This window comes from Lissotriton helveticus, chromosome 2_1 (assembly GCF_964261635.1).
Source record: "Lissotriton helveticus chromosome 2_1, aLisHel1.1, whole genome shotgun sequence".
NCBI classification, from domain to species: domain Eukaryota; kingdom Metazoa; phylum Chordata; class Amphibia; order Caudata; family Salamandridae; genus Lissotriton; species Lissotriton helveticus.
In genome coordinates, this window is record NC_136059.1 from 1,023,001,847 (window position 1) to 1,023,027,669 (window position 25,823).

General features: G+C 42.1%; 1 protein-coding gene across 3 annotated transcripts in view; it reads left to right on the forward strand.

Moving 5' to 3' along the window:
* PCSK5 (proprotein convertase subtilisin/kexin type 5) overlaps positions 1-25,823 on the forward strand; it is a 1,700,773-nt gene that overhangs the window by 1,167,822 nt on the left and 507,128 nt on the right. For all 3 annotated transcript variants that reach the window (XM_078675787.1, XM_078675788.1, XM_078675789.1), the window contains exons 16-20: positions 9,019-9,212; positions 11,087-11,171; positions 17,360-17,463; positions 20,107-20,236; positions 24,841-24,956. In XM_078675787.1, coding sequence (XP_078531913.1) covers positions 9,019-9,212; positions 11,087-11,171; positions 17,360-17,463; positions 20,107-20,236; positions 24,841-24,956 — 629 coding nt within the window. The remainder of the gene's footprint in view (positions 1-9,018; positions 9,213-11,086; positions 11,172-17,359; positions 17,464-20,106; positions 20,237-24,840; positions 24,957-25,823) is intronic.

Here is a 25,823-nt window from a genome sequence, read left to right on the forward strand (position 1 = left end):
GGCTCCGGATGCGCCCCCTGCAGGAGCAACTGGACCTCCAGTGGCAGCAAGTGCACGGATCGTTCGACGACAAAGTAATGGTCACTCGAGAGATGAAGGAGGCAGTGCTTTGGTGGTCGAATCCACAGAACTTATGCCAAGGTCTATCCTTCGCAAGCGTTCCATCACCTCACATACTGACGACGGATGCGTCATTGGAGGGATGGGGAGCAGTGATGCAGGACCTGCAGGTCAGCGGCCATTGGTCTCCAAGCGACCAAAAGCTACACATCAACCTGTTGGAGCTGAGAGCGATCAGGCTAGCCCTTCAAGCCTTTCTTCCGCGTCTCCAGGGTTCACAGGTGCTAGTCAGGACGGACAACACCACGGCTATGCATTATGTGAACAAGGAAGGAGGGACGAGGTCACTCCCCTTGTCGCGAGAGGCTCAACAGATTCTGGAATGGACAATTCTTCACGGAATTTCTCTAAAGGCGGAGCACTTACCAGGAGTGCTCAACGAGGGCGCCGACAGGCTGAGCAGGCTCGCCTCAGTCAGTCACGAGTGGGAGCTGAAACAACAAGTAATAGATCTACTCTTTCAAAAATGGGGCACACCAGAGGTGGACCTTTTTGCAACGCCGACCAACAAAAAGTGCCTAGCCTACGCCAGCAGGTTCCATCACCAAGGCTCATTGGGCAATGCCCTATCGATAGCCTGGACGGGGAGGTTTCTCTACGCATTTCCACCGATTCCCCTGCTTCCTCGTCTCCTCAGGAAAATGAGGACGGAACCATGCAAGCTCATCCTTATAGCCCCGGCATGGCCAAGACAATTCTGGTTCACCGAGCTCCATCTGCTATCGCTAGTACCTCCGATAAAGCTGGAAGATGTTCCGGATCTCCTGGCAATGTCCGAAGGACAAGTTTGGCATCCAGACCCAAGATCGTTGCACCTGACTGCATGGCTCCTGACCAGCGAGAATACATGAATGTTCCTCTTTCCAATGAGGTCAAAGACATCCTCTCTCAGGCAAGGGCTCCTTCCACAAACAAAACATACAGACTGAAGTGGAAAAGATTCTGTATCTGGTGCAAAAAAGAAAAGATTGATCCTTTCACGTCAAAACCTCATCAGCTCCTACCTTACCCACTCTCGCTAGCTAAGTCTAATCTGTCCCATTCTACTATCAAGGTTCATTTAGCGGCGATTTCGAGATTCAGAAGATCTGATTCGGGTCCTTCGTTGTGGTCTGCAAGAATTGTCAAACAATTCCTCAAAGGCCTGTTCAGGGTCTATCCGCCAGTGCGATCTCCTCCTCCAACATGGCATCTAAACTTAGTCCTGGCTCAACTAATGAAGGGACCTTTTGAGCCGATTCACCGCTCAGACCTAAAATTCTTATCATGGAAGTTAGCTTTACTCTTGGCCCTCACATCAGCGAGGCGAGTGGGGGAGATGCAAGCCCTAACTATCCAAGAACCGTTTTTGCAGTTCAAAAAGAACACTACCATCTTAAGGACGAACCCAAGGTTCATTCCCAAGGTCCCCACTGACTTTCACCTAAATGAGCCGGTCATACTAAAGACATTTTTTCCGAACCCAGTCACTCCAGCAGAAAAGACATTGCACACTCTGGATTTGCAACGCTGTCTAAAGTTCTACATGGACCGAACCAAAGACTTTAGAAAATCTTCACAATTGTTCATTGCTTTCGGCGGTCCAAACAAAGGTCTCCCTCTGTCTAAACAGGGGATCTCGAGATGGATTTCAAGTGCCATTCTGCATTGCCACAAGTTAGCAGGAAAACCTCTAGTGGGCAAGATCCGTGCTCACTCGACGAGATCAGTGGCTTCTTCTACGGCCCTCTTTGCGGGGTACATATCAAGGACATCTGCAGAGCTGCTACCTGGAGCAGCGTGCACACGTTCACTAAGCATTATTGCTTAGAGTCATTGCAGCAGGATGACGCGGCTGTGGGCCAGGCTGTCCTGAGAAACCTCTTCAAGTGATGGGTGAGCTTTCCTTTCTATCCCACCTTCCATGGGTGACACATTTTGTAATTTTCTGGCTAATGTTATGGTATACTGCTTTACAAAATGTGTTTATGGTGTTTACTGCTTGCTATTCTGATACAAAGCATGGGAATCTATGAAAGTTCCAATACTGGGGCAAGAAAACAAGTTACTTACCTGTAACTTTGGTTCCCCAGTATTGGCAACTTTCATAGATTCCCATGCGCCCACCCACCTCCCCGGGGAAAGCTCAGCCTTCAGCAAGTATGGTGTCTAGCACACTACGGCTACGAAAATCTGAGGCTCTGAGGTTCCTTCAGGAAGGTTCTAAGGGTGAGGCTCTTCTGATTGGCTGACGCCTAGAGTTTGGTCTCTTTTACAAAAAGAGGCTGATATGTTACAAAAGGGAATGAGGCCTAGGCCTTTCCTTTCTCTTTTGTACCTACTACTATGATATTTTGTATTACCGAGACTCCCAGTCCGACGACGGGGAATGATACAAAGCATGGGAATCTATGAAAGTTACCAATACTGGGGAACCAAAGTTACAGGTAAGTAACTTGTTTTCTTCTCACCCACTACTGTAGTTAATTCCATATTTATATTACATTTTCCTCTTCTAGACCATCCTTCCAGTCCAAATGTAGGATATATCCATCCATACTGGACCTTTCTTCTGTCACTTCCACCACCTCTTTGGGATCAAAATCAGTCTGTGTAAAACTGATGTTTTCATGTGCCGCTTTGGACCCCAATTCTTATTGAGCCGCTTTGGGCTCCTTTCTTACTGGATGTTCCAGCCATATGCTTTCTTTTCTTTATACACTTCCCTCCTTGACCTCTATTCAGATCCTCCTCATCTACATCCCTAATTTACCTTTTCCTACTCAAAACCTGTTTCACTGTCTCTTGGAAAGCATCATGTATTTCCTTGCTTATTTTCTTTCTTATCAAGCCTTCTTGACTTGGCTCTGCAACACTTCTCTCAGTCACTTTTCCCCCAAAATTTTGATATAAATATTTCCTTTTCCTATTAATTCCTGTCACTCGCTATAAAAAAGCTTCTTACTCCCTTAAACTTTGCAGCAAACCGTTCCCCACAACGAACGCTGTTCTAAAGTGTTATGTTGCCTTGGAAATGGTCCCTGCATGCCTATCTGAAATAGAAAAAAGCCTTATTGCTCCAATCCTTACTTCAGAAAACTGCATACACGCTGACCAGATGGTCATATGCTTATGCACAGTGTAGGGAACAGGGTACTTGTTGCAGTACCTTCCTACACACACTTTTTGCATGGTTTTCAATTCAATTTTGACTGAGGTGTAGGGGGTCCCTGCTGACCAGGTTCCCAGCACCAGTGTTCTTTCCCTAAAACTGTACCACAATTGGCACACCTTTGCAATTCCTGTAAGTCCATAGTAAAATGGTATCCCTGGTTCCTGGGGCACTGGGACTGAAGAAGGTCCACTAGGGCTGCAGCATAAATTGTGCCACCCTAGGGACCCTTCACCAAGACCATGAATACTGCCATTGTGGGCTGCGTGTTTTGGTGCAGCGAAAACTGAAGTCGACAAGGCACCCATCCCTGAGTGCCATGTCTGAAGACACTGCATGCAGTATAGGTAATACACCCCTACTGTAGGCCTTACAGCCCTAAGACTATACTACATGTGGGGCCCTAATGCATGACCAGATATGCCCCTGTAGGGGGCAATTCGATTACTGCCAGAGCAAGTGAACAGGGCAGCCTTGTGCTTCACTGAAAATGGGATGCTTGATATCAAACCTCTTGTCGAACCTACACTGATTCCAGTGTTGAATTAATCAATACAAGCACCCAGAGGGCACCTCAGAGATGCCCCCTGAAACAGTACCAACTGCTGGTGGGCTGACTGACTGGTTTTAGCCTGCCTAACACGAATTCCTGATCCCCAAGGGTGAGGAACTTTGCTCTTGAAAAGCTAGAAACCAGGACAGCTCTGGTAGGGGGTGGCATCCACTGCTTTCCCTGAGATGACCTGCAGATTAGCCTGCCAAGGCAAGGGAGCCTCAAAGATGCCCTTCTGCCTTTGGTATGCCACTCTGTTTTCTCTCATAGGCGAGGATGCCAACCCCCTGTCCTGTTCCACTTATGGTGAGAGAACAGGCGGGAAAATGAGTTCGATTAGATGGTGGGCCTACATTCAGCCAGTGCCACCCGTAGTGTGGGGCAGGTAATGTGGACCCTTCTCTTCAGAATAGTCTATCTTGTCTTGGAGAGAATTAACCAATCCTGGTCAGGGTTATGCCCACTTCCCAATGGAAGTTGTCATAGGAGGATGTAGTCCCCTAGAGGTAAGTAGCCCACTGGCCACTACCTGGCACTCCAGCTAACACCCCTAAATTCAGTAGTTAGAGAGGCAGACCCTAATGACCTAAGATAAAAGAGGACACTGAAGAGCCACACAAGCAGTGAAGACTGAAGAGAGCACCCGACTTGGCCCCAGCCCCGCCGGCCTGTCTGCAGCCCTCGTCAAAAACTGCACCAAAGTTGACTCATCCTGCAGCTGTTGACTCCAGAAACTTGGGAGGAGTGGCTGCCTTCCGAAAAGACTTGAGACCTCCCGTGAACAGCAGACCCGTTCTAAAGAAACTCCAAAGAAAAGACTCTGAGGCCTCCGGAACTGCCAAAACCTGACACCTGAAGCAACCACTGAACCTGTTGCATTTTATAAATTGGTGTGGATCGCCTCCTTGAGCCGTGTTGTTATTTCTTAATCATTGTCTGTATTTTGCAAATGTCTTGCACTCCTCTGTGTTAAGCCTAGGTCTGCTCGACCACACTACCCCCTAATAGAGCCCTTTGGGATTGCATGGCCTCTGTCCACTAGTAAGGGAACCTCTGGACTCTTTACACTGTATATCAGATTGTTGATATATCGCATAAAGAGCCAGCTTCCTCCACACAGCTTCAGAGCAAGGCCGACCACCTCCAAAACAAACATAGGATGTATCTGACGCCCCAGCTTACACTTACATGGAAACAATGTCTGCCATGATTACTGCCAATCGGAAGCGGCTAGCAAAGTGTGAGGTGCTTCAAACTGCTCTCCAGAAGTGCACACTCGTCAGTTTTCTTTGAAATAACGCTTCAAACTTTTAAATTGACTAGTAAGTCTGTTACAAATTTAAACTGCATATTAATGCTTAGAGCCTCGTTTGAATCGTAATGTATTACCATTCCTATTTAAACCAGCTTTTTAGCATTCACTGTAAAATGCTAAGAAACATTTCTATAAAGATGAACCATTTCTAAACAAATACTTTTACCCATAAATTGGATATAAACCTGAAATCAAACCTTAGTTCCAAATCTCATTAGTACAAATAAACCAACTAAATCCATCAAATTAATCATATCTCCCAAATAATACTTATCTGTTCGGAAGCAGCAAATAAAAGATGAACAATAGGAGGGACAAGGAGTATTTATGGAACTAAGGATTCTAGATTCATTGGGATGAGTTAAAGTTATTTTTTGGAAGCTTTTAATAGTTGCTGCTCAGAAGAAGTGAATAAAAGTTTATGCATAATGTTAGCCTCCTGTCTTGCCATAAGTCATTCAAACCTGCAGCCCTGCCGTGCTGTCAGGATAGCAGAGTTACAGGAGATTACTTGAAAGCAGTCTCACTGTCTAACAGGGTTAACATAACCTAGACATCAAATGTTGACTGTGCAACTTCGTTTGTCACTAGAAGAAATTTCTTACCTTAAGTTCATTGTAGTTGCTGCAGATGATTACAAGCTCCTCTGATACAGAAGACATCTGAACAGAGGTAAAATATGAGCTCTTGGTCATGGATTAAGCATTCAGAGAGGTGCAAACAGTGTTCGTAGGTAGTGTTAAGTACTGGTCAAGGCAGAATCCTTGGTCCTCCTTTCTTCTCTTGTCAAAAGGGCCTTCTTCTTTCGTCTGTCTCTTTGGCTTCCTTTAGAGTTGGCCATTTCAATTAAAAATAGGAAAGTATCAGAAACAGATACCAGATCCACTGAATCAATATACCAACAAAGCTTCCAGGAGTAGCATAGTGATAGAACGCGCAGGTCACCCAACTCAGTTTACCATACTCACCTGGGCCCATAAAACAACACAACTTATACTTGTATGTGAGTTTAATCGGGTAACCTGTGCACTTACTCTAATCAGTGATTTATCAATTTCATTTAGGACCTATACCATTGACTTACCAATCCTTGTAGTCGGTACCTAAAGTCCTAAGGGATCAAGGGTGTTAGAATAATAGGAAAATACCATTTGCACTCATATAATAACCACAAACTCGGGAAAGGTTTAAACTTTTTATCTAAAATCTTTTAAATTGTCATAATCCAAGCATTGAATAATAGAAAATTCTCAATTAGGAAAATAATGATTAGAATGAAAATATGCAGAGTTCTTATAAAGCTGTCTTTACGCATTTGACATAAAGGGTGGGAGAGAGAAGGAATCAGAACAATGATATACTACAATATGCAAAACTTTTATCATTAAACATTAGGGTGGGAAGAGAGAAGGAATCAGAACAGTGACATACCCACATAGTATATTTACCTAGAATGGTGTGAAGAACTAACCCTGGCCACGGGTCAGTTTAAAGGACAGAACCCTGAAAGTGCCGGCACCATAAAGGCAGGTAGGTGCAGATCGGAATCAGGACAGGTAAAGCCAAATTGGATCAGGACAGGACCACCATGGGCTAAGACCAGCACCCGCAGTTAAAGTTGCAACGCCTGCGTTACTCCCTCTCTGCAGCTAACAACCAGAACCCGGTAAGAGTTATCGATTTCTCCGACAAAGTGCTTCGGCAGCACTTCAGCTTGCAAACCCCGATCTGGGTTTCGAACCTTCTGACAGAGTGCTCCGCCAGCACCTCTGCTCTCGATCCCTATTGAGTCTATTGGGTCAGTGACAGGTCAGCTATTCGGACAAGTCGGACAAATTAACTAGCTAAGCCTACCCTAGTTATACTATTTTTCAGGTCAGTGTACCACCCCCCAATGTTGCAAGTGTAAGGATCCCCAATTTTGATTGGACAATGAACGAGGAGAGGTCATCACACCATACTAAAATGAAACTTTTTGGAATGAATATTAATGTTTGCGTTCCCGCCCATCAATTTATTTTCCCACGTATGTTTTTTTCCACCCAACAATGAATGTCCTATTAACAAATACATTGTTATAACATATTAACATGTTTTCTTCCGTTTAAGTTCAAAAGTTCGCTTTCTCATATGCATCTTCCAGTGCACGGTAGCTTTGCATTGCTTCAAGGTTAGATGACTTCAGTTCTCTTTAGAGTCCGACATGCGTAATGTGAGTTTTCAAGATGGAGTAATAGGATCTCCCAGGCCCAAAATTACGATACATGAAAAATAGAGAAGAAACAGTTTTAGAACACAGAATAAATGAATGCACTGTATACCACTTATCTCTACTCTATTCCCATTACTTTATATTTAACTATTGCGTTAGTATTAAACAGAACAAATAGCTTAGCAAAAGCAGCAGTGCAAGCTTCATGCATGCGTTAAACAGAGAGCAGCCATCTTAGTTTTAATGCGGAGAAGCGAAAGATTCCCTCCAAAGCAAAGAATACGTCATGTCACATGAGTGTGACAGACGCATGTGCAGTAAGAAATCCCACGTAGCAGCAGCCATATTATTGCAAGCGGATTATCATTAGTAAAAGCACATATGCAAGCTTCCCTCAGATTGTCGTGTAATGCGATATTAGTCAGACAAACATGTTGATTAGTACATTAACGTTATGTCGAAAGGACTGAATTCAAGCAAGTCGCATTACGTGCCAATCCTTGCTCCATCAATAGTTAAGATACAGAAGTCTGAGAGCAGCCAGTAAAAAAAAAATCTGATGAGACATCGAGCAAAGGTGTGATGCACTGAATGTCTGGACTGCTTTCTTCATTTGGTATATACTATGGAAATAAACTCAGGTTTCACTTGGAAGCAAAAGGCGACACCTTGATGTATATAGAAAAGAGTAACGAAAACTCAGAATCGTTTTTCCAGTAGAGGACTAGCAGGCAGCATGATTCCGAAAACCACTTTGGAAAGGAGATTGAATAGTGTCAGTCTTTGAGGTCTGCCCAAAGCCTTTAGGTGCAGTCAACAAGCACTGCCAAAGGACTACACAATCCTAGTGGTGGGGATTCACACTCTGTCCCCCAAGGCACTGTGGCAAGATGAGCAGGCTAGAATGATGCGAGACCATGAAGATGGTGCAGTGCTGCAGGTAAAAAACTAAAAATCTTGGGTGCAAATGGAGCACAACTTTAAAAATCTGACACTCACATTCTAGCTAGCAGGGCCAGTTTCAGCGAGTGCTTATCCTTTTGAAAATGATTTGGCAAAGCGAAAAATGGATTCAACATACAAGTGGTTGTAATAATTATGGCTTATGATAATCTTAGTGCAAGATTTCAGAATACGAGAGGGCTTGCAAAGGCCTTTGTATATCCACATATAAATATTTGGTGCAGAAGAAATAGACTTCTGAGGCACCACATTCTTGGCTTTTGTACTTGAGGAAAAGGAAACATATCTTTTGATATGCCATTTGTATTATCTAACTATTTATTTTGGCTCTAAGTATGCATGTTCTCCATTCTTAACGCTACTTGGAGAATGCTGAAATTCAAATACCTGAAAATCTGAAAATTCCTTGTGTAGATTACCTAATTTGTAAATAAGAGCCTGAGAATGTACTTGCTACTTTATAAAGTAGAAGGACAAAATCTTAAGTAGAAGGTGCTATTTTTTGTTTCATGGCATATTTTTTAACCTATCTTCTTAAATGTCTTGTCTTATGTGAAAGTATGTTTGTATTTAAGCAGCTGTCTGTCAACCTCCTAAACCATTTAATACATCATAAATGATTGCATAGTGACTGAACATACTTTTACTTCTTTCGTCTTGAAGTAGTCGAGCTTAAATGTTTTGTTTTTCTTTGACCTATGTAGGATATGTGTCTCCGAATGTCCCCTCGGCCATTACAGTGCGGACAAAAAGCGCTGTAAAAAGTGCTCACCTAACTGTGATATGTGTGTTGGAAGCCGAAGTGACCAGTGCACTGACTGTAAATCAGGCTATTATCTGAACGAAGAAACAAACAGCTGCATTACTAACTGCCCAGATGGGTTTTACCTTGATGCCAGTAAGTATTTTGTAGCACATTTCTCCTTAAATAATGGCTTCATAATATAAATGCATTCTTAGAAACTATGAACCCTTTCTTTTCTAATTCCCACTAATACGTCTGAGCATCTCAAGCAAGGGATCCAATCATTAGACCTGCCCGTAATACAGATAAGCTCTCTCAGGTGCTTCTGTGAACATCCTTTAAATCAATTTCTCGTGTCACATCACACCTTGTTAAGCGTTCCATCCAACCACTGCAACCCACAATCACGATTATTCTTGGTGTCCAAGAGCCAGCAATGAGGTGTAATCCATAAACCATCCTAAATCAATATGTGAGTCTCACATGCCAAGTTCATCCTTCCAGCCCCCCTTTCTCTGATTTCCCTTGATGGATCAGATTCTCCTACCATCTATAAGGGGAACACGGAGACCAGTTCTATAGAACAAGCAGAGTGACAATCTATCCAAATGATTATTAATTGCTCAATCTCTTATTTAATGCGTCCAGTATGTATTCTCTTTTATGTAATTCGAATTTGACTCTTATACTGTAGGCAGATTAGTAATTAATTATTTTTAAACTTGTGGACGTCAATATTTTTTTTCACACTCTCCGTATTTAATTATTTATACGTGATTAAAATATTGACTGGTTATGCTGTACAGACCAGCATTCCATTTTACCTATATTTTGGAATGTTATGCTTTTTATAAAATGGTCATTCTGGCATACAAGTCCTACTCCTCTAAGCAGTCCCTTCTCTATGCTCAATAATAAACTGGGGCCAGATTCCATCTATTGCTCAATTTAACACTAGTGACGAAGCACTTTTCCCATCCATTTGTACTGAGTGGCCAGTGCAAACCAATATTTTTGCTGTTTGATAAGTACCAAGCTCACATTTGCATAAAAACAATTGTCATCATGTGCTCTGTCAATTCAAATGGCATCTCACATTACTTGGTCCCTAAAGTAAACATGCTCAGTCACCAGTGCAAAGGATGTAATCTGGTCCATGAAGTTTTCTCCTGGTTGAGCTGGACATTATTCTACACCTGCTCCTCTGTTTTAAAGATGGTTTCATTAGTCTTGGGTTACACCTTTCCCAGACAATAGTAGCTCTGAGTTCAGATACTTGCAATTTGTAAAAATAAAAAAAAGGCAGTTACTGTGTCTGTACACCATCAAAGGGATACTGGATCTATGAAAAGTGGGTGATATCCATTCATAAAGTGAAAGTTGTCATGAGGCACAACTTCCACTATGTGAATATGGGTACCGGGGAGAACAGACGGCAGTCGAGGGGACAGCTGCATGCTCCCTCCAGTGACCTTTTGTATCGTGAAACTTTTTTCATTGCAGACTCTTCCCCCTTAAAGGTCAATAACTGCAAAGTTGGTGTTGTGCAAACGCAGTAATGAAAGTATGCTGCCTCTCGCAGGCCTCTATCACTGAGTGTGCAGCCATTTAGAAGGAATCACCTTCAGGAATTTTGCCTCATTAATATACATGATGAAGTATTCCCACAATGAAGTCTATGACCTCTAGCGCAATTTAAAATTGGAGGGGGTTTCTTTGCCTCACTGTACAAAAACAGCAACATCATTAGAACTCGATCATATGTATATCAGGTTTTTATTTTTGTTTTGAGGGAGGTAATTTGTAGACTGTTGCGTTTTAAAGTTCGTTCAATAAAAATTTTACTTTTACAAACATTATACACATCATAGCAATTTTAGTTTAAGGTTAGGGATCTTTGTTGATTGTGAACAAATCCTATGATATGTATTTGGAAGATACCCCCTCACCTAGCTCCTGGTTTGATTTTAGAAAATTGTCAATTCATTGCATGACTATTATTGATCCAAAGTTCTTTTGTTTGTAAGGTAAGAACCTTTGTCGCAAATGCCTCGAGAATTGCAAGACGTGCACAGCAGCTCAGATCTGCAATGAATGTAGACACGGCTTGAGGTAAGGAGTCTTAATTTCTCCACCCATTAAACACTATTTGACACCTCAGCTTATGGACAAATCCCTAAAAATAGTTACAGAATCAGATTTACGTTACCTGGACTAGAATGTATTGCAGAGTTTTACACATATGCATACCTACTCTAGCTCTATATAGCCTCTCTTAATTGATGAGTGTTTTTCTTGCCAAATATAATAAATAGGCGGCATCAGGAAATCGCTTCTTGATTTTCTGAGTCCGGATCATCTCTGTTTTTGTGCCCATAGGCTTTATTTCCTACATGCATCATCTACCTACTTCCTAAACACACCAAATCCTTCACTGAGGACCTTGACACCATCATGGATCAACCACGGACCTTTGCCTCAGTTAAACATGAATGACACACTTCTCAACCTGGGCACCTGAACATAAACAACAATGAACTGTTCTCGTAGCTTCTTACAAACCATGGAGTCAGATAATCTCAGCCTACCCTCAACCCATCCCACTCGGCTCATGCTCCTCCTCCTTCACCAAGCACTAACAGATGTAATGTTAGGTTATGTGTATTGGGTCAGCACACTATCACCTCGAGGGTATCCTGGCACTGAGCTGGAGTGAACTTAGCCTCCCCTTCAGTGGGCGGGGGGAGTTGGACTATTCGTAGAACTAGGTTTCCAGCTTCTTGCAGAACTCAACTGAAGAGGAGGCTGTAATGTGAAGCGGTAGATAATTCCATGCTTTAGGAGCGATGTAGGAGAAGACCCAATCTGGTTGTGAGGCTGCATGGGGTTTGTGCAAGGAGGAGTCTAACTGAGCAGAAGTGTCTGGAAGGTTTCTGAAAGGAGATGCAGCTATTTACATTATGTGTGTGCTGCGTGGGAGGTTGAGGGTGATTCTGGCTGTTGAGTTCTGAATGGTCATTTGTTTGTTGATCCTTGTGTAAAGGAAGTTCCCGTAGTCCAGCCTGCTGGTGACGAGCGCACATGTGTGAAAGTTTTGGGTGTTGCTTGGTAGTCAGTAGAAGATTTCTCTTAACATCTCCAAGGTGAGGAAGCAGGAGGCTGTGATGATTTGACTTGGGTGGTCATGTCCAGTTTGCAGTTGATGATGATTGCGAGGATCTTGGCGTGGAAGCTGAGTTATGGGTCCTAGTTCAGCCAGCACTAGGTGGAGTCCCATGGTGAGTCTTGTCGGTGTTGAGTTTGAGACAGTGGGTCTTCATCCAGCTGGTGATTCTGTTCATGAAGGTGTTGAATTTGTTCGAGGTGTTGGGAGTCCTGTCCAAAACGGAGACTATGAGTTCAGTGCTGTCCGCATAGGAGAAATTGTTGACCCTGTATTCATGGATGATGCTGGCTGACTGAACAGGCCGGGCTAAGAGACGAGCCTTACAGTATTCCAAAGATTATATTGTGGGCGTTCAAGTAGGGAACTACTTGACTAACTGCTTATGGCCTTCTGGTCAGAAAGGAGTAAATCCAGTGGAGAGCAGGACCTTGTATTCCAGTCTTGTGTATGCATTGGCCGAGGCTAGAGTGGGAGACTGTGTTGAATGTCCTGAAGAGGCCCAGAAGGATGAGGGGCGCCATGTCCTCACCAGAAGAAAAAACTCAATGATTCCTTGTCATTTTATCTCAACATGGTGCAGAAAAACCTTTTCAGTCCACCATATCCAAATCCTATTGAAGGCCTCAATACATTGCACTCAACCTTAATTGTACACTTCCCATGCTGAATATTAAACCCTCATTACGCTCTATTCAAACACAAATCTCTACTGACATGTATTCCCTAGAACCTGAAATACACTCCAAAATAACAAATGGGAGATTTCCAACACTGAAGACCACTTGACCGTTAAACACTTGCTCCTCAGCATTACCCCCGCACTCAATAAAGTCAAAGCTAATTACTGCCAGAACCTCATCTCTTCTATTTAGTCTCCTCCAAAAAGAGTACCTCAAACTTTAAAAGTATTGCTCACACTATTGGTACTCTAGTCACCTTGTACACACACACACACACACACACACACACACACACACACAGCGTCCGACCTTTCTAATTACATCATCCAAAAAAACAATAGGCTCCTGTTTTCATGTTATTGGTCTTCTCCGTAGGGTGTTCCCCATGCTACCTGACTCCACCAGAAAAACTTTAGTTCAGTCACTCGTGCTGAGTAGACTGGACTACTGCAACGGTCTGCTGCTAGCCGCCAATGAAGGGGTCATCGCTAGACTTCAAGTTGTGCAGAACACGGCTGCCCGCCTTGTTCTTAATGCCTCGGCCAGGACCCCTTCAAAACCGCTTCTTAAAAAACTCCACTGGCTCACCATAAAACAGAGAGTGCTGTTTAAAACTTGTTGCACTATCCACAAGTGCCTGTCTGGTAGTGGCCCGGAGGTCTTAACAGAGAAATTCATCCCATATATTCCCGCAAGAACTCTGAGATCTGGAGACCTTGAACTACTATGTGTCCCCAGATTCTGGAAAACACGACAAGGTGGTAGAGCTCTGTCAGTGGCAGGCCCGAAACTTTGGAATGAACTTCCATTGGAAATCAGAGCTTGCAGGGAACATCTTCCTTTCAGGAAAAAATTAAAAACTTTTTTATTTAACTATTGATACTGTGGAACATTATTAACACATGACAGGGCTATTTGCTTTCTGATGTTGTCAATGGCGCGGAGATACTCCCCAGGGAGTCGATTCCCAGCGCGGTATAAGCTTGCAAATAAAATAAAATATCTGGACTATTACTGCTATACCGGCACATTACTCATACTACCATACCAACACATCCACCCATCTTATGCCTTTCCACACTCTGAAGCCTGCTGCTCTATCCAGAACCTTCTGCACTGAGCTCCGTCCATTCTTAACCTGGCAAAACACTGTATATATACTTTTTCTATATAAACTCTTTATAAAAAAAGAAACGGGTGTACATCAAACAAATACTCAAATTATGGCTATTTAATTCACAAACCAAATATAGTCAAAATTAAAGTTAAATTTTAATGGTAAGTTGGATCATTTCAACATTTTACTGTGTTTTCTAAAAGGCAACTTAATATGCTGGACTTTAGCATAACACTATTTTTGCTCCTAATGCATGCTTTGTTTTTGACATATATTTTATTAACGAGGGAGACCCCAACGTTTTTTGAGAATTTGGGGCAATAAACCGTTTGGTAAAAAACAGTGGTTCACTAAGGGAAATAAATCATGTAAAAAAAGAGAATGCCTGGTCTGTATACATTTTTTACCAGAAGCGTGGCTCAGTGGTTAGAGGCGGCAGACCCGGAAGCTGAGATCAGCCGTGGACCAGGGTTCGATTCCCCGCCTCGGCGGGTCTGGGGCTCAAAAATTCCACGGACTCGACAATTCTCGCTCCGGTGCCTACTCAACTCACGGGGTCACAATCTGCGACTCTGGGCAATAGCTTGCTTAATCTCCACTACGGCCCCTCGCGGCGGGATGCCTTGTGGATACCCTGCCGGGGTATCTCACAGGGGAATACCAGGACGGGTTCCCTAAGCAAGCGCTTAGATACCGGGTCGGTGATTTGCGCTATATAAATACATGTACATTTACATTTGCATTTGATTAATCCACCAAGGCAAATATAGTAGTAGTCACAAAGATGGTATTTAAACTGCAATTAATTTATTCATTGCGTATTTTATATTGCAGCATATTTGAAGAATATCAATCAGATAGTGTAAAACAAGAACCAGTGCTCACATTTAGGTGAAAGAGCGTGCAGTGACAAGTGTGTCATTTAAAAAAACATGCATCAACTAACAAAAACAGAACGTATGTCTCCTTAGGTTATTTTTATATAGTCATAAGGGACTTGGTATGTCCCTACTGGGACGACCCCAGTCGTAGGAGTAATACCCTACCTACTCATCAGGCAAGTTTTTCATTACCTTTTATAGCTTGAGCATGTAGGCCCTCTGTAACTCGCATCTAATTTCGATGTTTTTCTGTTTGATACTACATGCTCACACACCTTTTCCTGATGATAACCTCACATCTATAGAGATCAAAATGCCATCGACTATAAACATACCAACACCCTTTTGACTATATAAAAATAACCTAAGAAGTTATACGCTCTGTTTTTGTTAGTTTGTGTTTTTATCACACACTTGTCACCGCACGCTCTTTCACCTAAATGTGAGCACTGGATCTTGTTTTGCACTACCTGATTGATATGCTTCAAATATTCTGCAATATAAATACACGATGAATACATTAATTGCAGTTTGAATAGTTTTTGTGCCTACTTTTCTATATTTGCCTTGGTGGATAAACCAATTGTCTGTAAAACATTTATACAGACCAGGCTTTCTCTTGTTTACATGATTTATTACCCATAGTGAACCACTGCTGTTTTTGTCAGCACATACCAGTGCTTCAATAGAGGCCACTAATCGTCAATACTAGATTCAGTTACCTGCACTTGCTCTGCTCCCACAAATTAAAGCTAAGGATACCAACATAATTTTCATACTCCAATTTCACATTCTTTTACAAATTTTCAATTTTACATTTCGCTTTTTTATGTACATATACATTATTAATCTGCTAATATTTAATTCTCTAAATAGTGGGTATCTTGGATCCCCAGGGATCCCAGACACCAGGTTAATAACCACTGATCCAGACTAATCATCTCCACTGCAATCAGAGCAGCACCGGAACATCAGCTGTTCAATAGAAATGAATTGTGCTTTTTTTTTCTTCATTTCTTATCACTAATACAATAATCATGAGTAAATTAGACCACAGCAACAGCTTGTTCTTCTGTCTTGCCCAATAAGCCTCCTCTCCGTTGACCAAATAATCCACTTTGCCACCTGCGTACTCTTCAGCCTCCCACACTGTGTACCCACTTTTTCTACTGCATGAAAATTACTGATTCTCAACCTGCAGCAGAGCCCTATTTTTGCTGGTTCAACAGATCTACAAAATAGTCCATGGTCTTCCCATCTCCCAGTCTCTCTGTAACCATCCATATATCATTCCCCAATAAGGTCTCTGAAATATGCCAACCGTTCATTACCTGCTCACAGTACCCAAATCCCCAGAAGCCCAATCGCATTTTGATCAACCCACAGAATTAGCCCTCTTCACTGGGATGACTTTCCTTATGAAACTCAGGGTTATTCTCATCCCACACACTTTTAGGATTGCTCTAAAAAGAAAAAAAACCTTGCAGGTCAAGAATCCTTCCAGCCTGGTCTACTTGGAAGATCTTGAAACCAGCAGCTCAATAATGGCTCCAGTGTGGTCATGTATATATGTATGTTTCAAGCTTTGAATACGGTGGTGCTCAAGTCCACACCTCAATTTCCCACCTTCTGGTTTATGTCTACAAGCTCATCCAGCTAATGCCCCAACTGTTATTATGTACGGCATTTGTGTTTGAAGTGCTACAGGAGCTATTAAATACATTTCAGAAGCACTTTTAAAAAATGGAACCAGCCAGAATGGCTGATTGATTTAGCCAGGGATTGATTGTTGGATGTTACATATTTACAGACGCTTTTCAGATAGAACTCGGTAAGCCGAGGCAGTGTCATGACTAGGTGAAATGTTCTTGGTTAAAAGTACTGAAGATAAATTGCTGTCCACATGATTTATGATGGCTTATTAACTTTTATTACAGTGTGTGAAAGCCATTGTTAATGTTTCCATCTTTTAAGCAGTCAGAGTATGGGTGTTCACCACTTTCCTAGTGGTCACCCTGATTCCAGCTTTCAGAACACTGATATTTTCTCTATTAACACTAAAGATAATACAACTTACTGAAAAGTAAACCTGCCTCATTGATGGATTTTCTGCTTTGGTGGCCTTTAGGGTCATAAAGGTTCTCAACTGATGATTTGTCAATGGAACTTTTGGGTTTTTAAGCTGAACTCTAAATTTCTGCACTAGCAAATGCAATGCCAAAAATATGTTCGTAAACGTGCCTTACTCTGTCAGGTCTGAGCAATCGAATCACAGTCCATTTTTTAGATGCATTGCCTGTTGTCTAAATTAGCCGATCATAAACTAGTCTCACCTCCTCTAACTCTGCAGTCGCTAAACTTATATCATTGCTGAAGTATATTTCGGTGAATTGTATACAAAATTCGATTCTTATCCTAGTTCTTTTGAAGAATCATGACTGATCTTTTTAAACCAGTTTACAGGGAACCAAATGTGTAGTCAGCTGTGAAGATGGGACATTCTACGGTGGAAACAGGAAAGACTGTGAGCCTTGCCATCCATCTTGTGCTACCTGTGCAGGTACAGTAGCTTATTAATTGGACTTGCTGGTAGCTTTCTCCCCGATTGCAACACTGTGTGTTTAGAATGTTACTTGATCACTAGGGCTGGATTGAGCGCCAGGGTAGAATTGATAGCTGTCTAGTGCACACCCATCAGTGCTAAATCCAACCATTGGTCTTGATGATAGCCAATAAAACTGTTTTACAAATGCCTTTGACATACTATGTTCAAATATAAATACTCATGAGCCAACTAACTACGTGATCTGATGTTACTTGATCGGCAGTTACCTGCATGTCTGTATCATGAAGAGGGAAAGGGAGCCTTTTCCCCGACATCTAATTCCACCCCTACCCACATCTCTTCCAGAGGCCCGTTAGCCTATTTCGCTCAAATGTTGGTCCTGTAAAGGAAGAGGATTTTGCCACTTTAGTTCACTGTACCAAATCTTCGTCTTCATCTTGGAACCCCCTGACTACTAAGCTACAAAAGATAAACTTGCAGTTGGATCCCAGTTGGCCATGTGCATAATCAATGCTTTCCTTTCTTCTGGCCTAGTACTTGAATCTTTGAAAATGTCCAGAGTCACTCGCATGCTAAATAAGCCGTCCCTTCATCCTGAAAACCTTCTTACTATTTCTCAGATTCCATATTTGGCTCGGATTCTGGAGAATTCTGCCTTCCATCAGATCAGAGTTTGTTGAAGTTAACCAACTTCTACACCCAGGTCAGATGGGATTTCATCCTGGATACTGTACAGAACTAACGGTTGTGTCTGCTGTTGAGCGTGCTCTGTCTGTGGATAGTAGTGCTCTTGTAGGACTTAGACTGTTAGGTCATGGTCCGACTGGCATGGGTAAATATTTAAATAGCATGTGAATCTATAAGTGATCCCAGTGCTGGAGGTTTTCAGTTGTAGGCAAGTAACGTATTCAAGCCTTCCACTGACACACGCAATTATTTCGAGTGAAGGTGTTCTGCATTCTATCCTCCATTTTCTTTACTCACTAAGGTAATTCGGAGATTTACAATGTTAAGGGAAGATATTAACCAAATTCTGGTAAAATAGATTAAAATATTTACATCACGTTTACCAACTGCCTGGATGTGCTATCTCATATGAAAGGTTAGATACTGTGCATAAAATCAGCTTCAAAGAGCATATCAATCATACCACTCAGACACTCAAATGACTCAATTTGTGTGTTCCTGTAGGCTGCTTGGATTTCACACAAAGTAGCTATGTGGAGGATGGTTCACACTTGCTGTAAGTCTAAGTGCAAGCATACCTGACTATTAAGCAGTGGTCAAAACCCAAATATTTGAACATTTGTTGTACTGAATCTCTCCACTGTGATTTCAGTCACAGATTGAAACTCTATTAAATAGAACATGACTCTAGGCATGACCAATGGTAGAAACGGCAGGTACTTCACATTGCCAGAGATTTTCAGTCAGCGGTGTCCTGTAAACCGGCATGTGCACCCTTACTTCCTTGGAGTGTTGCAATTGTAGCCTGTACTCCAGGGAAAAAGGAACTGCGATAGTTGTATTGGGCTGTGCCGCTGTGGAATTAATGATCTTATTTAACGTGAGGCAGTAATTGAGGGGACCAGAAAAAATGTGCAAAACATTAGTAGGTGTTCTGATATCACATCCTTAATTCTAACTGCCTATTTTTTTGACAATGGTAAAACCAGAGTGAGCCGTGGTATCTACACATTTGACTTAGGTGTATCTATAGAGAACGCCATCATGTTGTTGTGCTGGTGCAGGTGCCTAATAATCGACAGACTGTATTTGTCCTGCACCGATGATCAGTGGTAGCCACGAAACACGAAGATGGGGGGGGGGGGAGGCAGTAGGACAGGGAGCGGGATGGGGAAAGACGGGGGAAAAAATAATTTTTGAAACCTTACCTTTCACTGCTGCCTCCGATGCTGATTGCCGTCTCGTGATCTCCCAGCAGTGTCTGAGAAGGTTGAGGCTCCCCAGCCAATCCAGACACTGCTCTCTATGAGAGCAGCGCCGGGATTGGTCTGAGTGGCCTCCTCTGCTACTTACACTGCCTTATAATAAGCCTGAGGCTTTTCTTCAACCCGATTGTGAACACTGCTGGGTTGGAGAAATAGAAGTGTGCATGTCTGTTTGGCCGGCATAGGATGTCAGCCAAACTTACATGTGCACTTCTAAGTGCCCACCACCTGCCTGTGGCCCGGCCCGCCACACCCTACACGCAAGCCAGAGCCAGTTACAGAAAAATGAAATGATATGGTTTTATTATCATTTTATTTTTCTGTGACTGACTTTGAAGAGTGGGGCAATGCTCCTCCGCCATTACGGAGAATCTGCCCCTGCCGATACACTACCGCCGACTTGCTCAATCAGTTAAAGAGCAGTACTATTCATACATTAAAACCCTGCAGAGCAATGCTCTTGGTGACTGCCGGTCCTGTAAATGGGATGTGTTAAAATGGAGGTGATTTGTTCCTGTCATTCTTCACCACCTGATTCGAGGAGTAAAGAATATTTGACAAAACTTTTACTTTTTTGTAAAATCAAAGCTTTGGTTTCTACAACTAAAAGTGGAATTTGCATCAATTCTAGACATGTACTCAGCAGTAGAGCTGTATGATAATATCTGTTTCTGTTGCTTTTAAGGAGCTGGAGCTGATGCATGTATAAACTGCACAGACGTGTACTTAATGGAAGACGGCAGATGCGTTCAGACATGCAGCACTGGATATTATTTTGACCAGTCCCTAGAAAATGGCTACAAAACCTGCAAAAAGTAAGCTGTCTCGTGCCTGTAAATATAGAATTCAAGATGGCATGCACCGTTCCTACATCAAGTGCTCTGTTTACAGTTCTGAGGATAATTAGGCACAGTATAATTATGAGCACATACTGTTCAAAACAAGTTGCGTGATCATGCTGTTTTAATGCTGAAGCCCTACAAAAGTGTCTGAAGCTCGTAGAAAACAGCTGACGTTATTATTTCATGTGCTTGTAAATAATTGCATTTAAACTATGCACAAGATGTTGTCAGGAACAATATTAACGGGTTATTTGTTCTTTTGTTTAAGTTCTCTAAAAAATAAATACGAATTCTGCAGCCTTTTGCAAGTGCCTATTATAGTCCGAGCAAAGAAAAGTGCATGTGGATGCAAAATATAATGGGGAATTTTTATTCAGTTCAGGTTCTTTTTTCCGCCTTTTCCATTAATAAATCCGGACCACCTACCTTGGAGTTTTCGCTGCCCTGCCAGAACACGGCACCATATCGCATAGACCATACCATTTCTTTCAAACGTGTCACCCTGAACTTAAAGGTATACGTTATTTGCAGATTTATGGTGGTTCCAATGCACAAAGGTATTTGCTCACCTTAGATAGGTGTGCAAGTAATTTGTACATGTAAGCCCCCGTTTGGGATTAGCAAAAGCGCAAATTCACATCCATAAAGAGATTTTTTTTGGACACATCCATGGTGTAATATGTGTGATCAATGTTAGGTGTTTAGTGCCGGAAAATCTTCCTAAGTGAGTGACTACCCACAAACGTGTGAATTACCATGTATTCAAAATAGTAGGTTTACACAAATGCATACCTGCCAACCAACATGGTGCCACTCTGTGATACACAATATCGCCTCCTATCACCCGGTCTCCCTGTGAGGAGCCGATATCTCACGATGGCATCGAATCCGAGCTGAAAATCACTGTAAATAGTGGTTTTCCAGATCGTTTTCTGAGGCTTTGAACTGCCAACGTCCATAAAGGGGAGTGAAAACACCCCAGGTCATCGGCACTAGCCTCTGCAAGATTTATTTTTTGGGGAATGAAGGGGGCTGGGGGCGGGGTGATGTTTAAAAGCACCCCCTTCAAGGCCCCGCTCTATCCTCTAACTGAGATAGTTCTCCAAGTTGGCAGGTATGCAAATGTACTATATTAAAGGGCAGCTGTAAGTTATTTTCAAGGGTGGGAAGGGATAGGAAGTACTGTCAAAATTGGTTGGAATAAAAAGAAACGTCGTTTTATAGTGGAAATTTATTTTTACGTTATATTTCTGCATGCATGAATTTGCTTCTTGCAACTCATTTGCGCCTATGAAACTATGTATGCTTGTATGCACTTATATTGTAGTAAATTACCAACATTTCGTGACGACGGCCCCTAGTGTTCATGAATAAGTTTCCACAACACAAAATCAAGTTACATGTAAGGGAATGCAACCCAGCGGAATTGTTTTTAAGAGGCTTCAGTTTAAATCAAATCAATTTATTCGGAAGGTTTTCCATCCATAAAAGTAACAACAAATCCTAATCAATATTTCATTCGGTTTAAAACACACTAGATGTTATCAAAACGTTAAAATTGCAAGTAACATCGATTAAAATAAGATAAAGTGCCATGTACCTTCACAGTATATCATGAAGTCTACAGGAGCGACACGTTTAGTTTTACAAGTAATTAAATTGCGAGATGTACATAGTTCGACAGCATTTATCAAAATGATAAAGTGCTACGTGCCCTAACTGCATGCTTTAAGAAAGAACCTACATGAAGGCATGCTTCATAGTCAGACAGAAGGATAACATTAGAAAACATAGCTCTACACTGTCTGATGTCCCTATAATTCTTTTTTTTATGGGATTAGGAATAACCTTGTATAGTTCATCTTCCCTCCATTTAGCATTAGAAATGTGCCTAAAGTAAAGAGTCTGGAATTATTTGAAGAAAGCATTGTTAAAACCAACATTTGGTCTGAAGTCTAATTTGGAAGATAGGTCTTGTTCACACTGTTAGTTCTATGTTACTCTATTGTTAAGAGACAACAAATTGTTTTGTTCAATCCTCCTTTCCCCGTGTAGCATGTTATCATGTGCCATGTACATGGGCACACAGGTAGAAGTCTCAGTCTCTGGGAGTACATTGGGAACCTTCTTACTTGAAGAATGCTACTGTTTCTCTCCCTGTCAAGTCTGTACTAACATATATGGTCACTGAAGTGTGTGATGTTCTGTGTTAACACAGTGAGATACAGAAATACTTTTTCTACTAAAATTGAACTTCTTGGACCACTGTTATTGGCTTAATGGATTACCTCAGTAAGGTACAAAAGTTTCATCTGTTACCTTTAGTAGTTTATTAAAATCTGCTCAAGTTTCTACTCAATAATATCCATAAGTGAATACTCTTGTTTTTTAAACTATATCTTCATTTTTTTTTTGTTATAGTTCTTTTATCACATGCACACTATAAAAATGTAATTCACATTGTCCTATTGAAGCATAACAGGCAGGAAGTCAGTCAGTCTGTGACACACTGGCAGCAAGTCAATATGTTGCCACAGAAGGCAGAGTGGCTGGCGAAGAGATGTTAGCATGTCCTTCAGTAACTGGAAAATTTTGAATGATTCCACGACAACCAGGAGAATGGTGGCATGTGGGAGTGTGAGGATAAAGGATTTCCAGAATATATGGCGTTGCAATTCTAAGAACCTTTCTTCACGTCTGCCAAGATCAGGCCCAGGACAGGTAATTAGATAAACACGTAGGATAAGGATTAGGCAAGCTTTTTTTTTTTTGCTTTAGGTGAGTGTTCACCTTTATTGACTCAAATGAGATGAAAGACATTGAACTATCCCCTGCCATCACAGGGATGGATTATAAACTGTGGATGGAGGAACTGGCACAGTTTGTTTCCCAATCCAAGTTCTAGCATGAATGCCATATTTTCATATTTTTGGAGCAAGTCTTTCCTGTACTGGTGAATGCTGGCATGTATGAAATTTGCAAAGCTAGGCCAGCCATTTATTACTAAGACCTCGACCACTGGGTTGATGTTCCAGTGGGATTAGGAAAAGGGTTTTTCTGAGTAGTCAGTTGGAAATCCTCCCCTTCGGGGAGGTCGTCTGAGGTCACAGCATAGTCAGATATCGGTTATTTCTCAGTGGTAGCATGTGTGCGCAGGTGGTTCAAGGGGAAGGGGACTTCATGCCAGATTCTTAGCTAGACTGTGGTTGTTGGGCAGTCAGACATCTTGCTGCACTCTAAGGGAAGTCTTGAAAGGTTATGGCCCACAAAGTACATTTTTGTGTCATTGACCTAGGAGAAATTTGTTGAGTGCCAGTATCTGGATGGCAGAACAGTGGAAGACTCAACACGATATCAATATAGTGTCCGAGAGTGAAGGGATATGTTTAACTACTTGGGTGCTCTTGCTGAGGATGGCTTTGAGTTTGACCCAATCAAGCATTGATACTGTGGGTTCTGTCACATCATGGTTTCCTTTGAAGAGAGTATTGTGAAGTACACTAAAAGGGCATGACCAGTTCCTTCTCACTTTAGTGTGCTAGGTGGAATCCAGATAAGGAGAGTATAATGATTGTGTCAGCTTCAACTAACTTTTGCGGAATGAACAAAGTTCTTTATAATTTTGAAAGGGCTTAGGTGCTCATCAGTGAGTTAATAGTTACTGAGTGAAGCAGTAAGTATAGCTGTGCAGTCTGTCGATAAAAAATTTGGGAATGTGTCACCTATTTCTTACAGAGGCTTGACAATACAGAGGAGAAATGTAGTACAGGCAGCATTTTAGGGGGGGGGGGGGTGATTTATGGATTTGTTGCCACTTGAGAAAGTAAACATATAAATACTCATTCATGTACAATACAGAACGTATGTGGCCAACAGCTTTCCTCACCTGGGAACTGTTGAAAATTGTTAGCACTTTTTATATTACCAGGTATGCTTTGTCCTGGAATTTTACATTTCTGAACCATGTACAAAAATGAGTAATAGTAATATTTTACATTCCTAACCAGAATTTCCTAGAAACGTTCTATCAACTTTTTAAATGACACTTCTATCCTAGTTTTGGGGTATTAATGATTTCCATAAGATTAAAACTCAGCAGACCAGGTCTCAGAGTTGTATACCTCACAGATAGAATGGTGATATAGGCAATTGCTGCAACAGCGTACATGGCTGTGCCACAGATTAAAAGGCATGATAACTTATAACAATCAAGGCGGGGAAGCTATGTTTACCTCTTGGATGTGGATTCTTGCAGTTATACGGGGAGGTATGATACTTCCTAGGTTCTTGCTGGTCTGGGCCTCTGCTGTTTCTAAGTTGCCTTGACAGAAGATGGTGTAGATCAGAAGAGGTGTCATTGGCCAGCCTACCTAGAGGAGACCAGAATGTGATATCTGTATTGCAGTCCCTTGAATCCGCATTACTTAAATATTGTGCACCCCCCCCCCCCCCCCCCCCCCCCCCGGAAGAGGAACACTTCCTTCCAGTAATAAAGCTCGGGATGTGACTGAAGATGCATAGTCACTTAAGCATTCAGAATATGTTTACATTTTTTTTTTATTTGTAACCTTTGTCAGGTGTGATGCCAGCTGCCTGGACTGTAACGGACAAGGGGAGAAGAACTGTACAAGTTGCCCAAGCGGTTACCTGCTGGATGCTGGAGTCTGTGTAGTTGGGACCGTGTGCAAGGATGGTGAGTTGCAGCATTATTGTGCAACGAGCTATGCAGATGCCACTGCCCCTTTTGTAAAGCTTGTAGCGAAATGTTATGTCTATGGATTTTCTAAAATAGTCCATCATGTCACATAAACCTTACTCCTTATCCTATCTACTCATAATTCTAGCTTAAGATAGGAATGGGTTTTATTTACAAAAATGTTCCTTAAGTTGCTGTGACATAGCATCTAAAAGCAGTCATACTCATGCATATTGCTGTTGTCATTCACAGAGGAATATTACGCATACAGAAGTGTTATCCAGATATCTGCTGTACACGTAACTTATGTGTAAAGTATGCACATATCCATCCCACATGGCTGTCTAAAAGTTGCTGTTACCTGCAGAGTGTCAATCATTTCCAAAGAATGCTACACAGGGGAACAGCCACAAATTAGTCACTTGGGCAGTATTATTAGCACCCCTAAGATGCCTTTATTTACATGTATCTGGGCAGTTAACTTATCTTCACTTACATGAACCTTGCATACATTTTGCATGTAGTTCAGTAAAGAGCATCTGCCTATTCATGTTTGATAGATCATGCTTAGCAAATGGATATCTGGAATTTCATTTGTTTTGTGATAAAGAAACCCGAAAAGAATTGCAGTGCCGACCTGACCTGGCGAGGGGCAGGCTCAAATGATGAAGCATGACACCTAGCTTGATAGGTGTGTGAGAGCCCTAGTTCCCCCAAGGAGAACTCCCCTCCTTGCTACGCACATCAGCGACTGGCCTTGGACCTCGCTACACTTTCATGCTCCCCACTTCTAACACTGAGGAACTTCGTACTCTTCTTGATACACAGTTTGTAGAATTGCTCATGTGGCATTCTCTTGCCGAT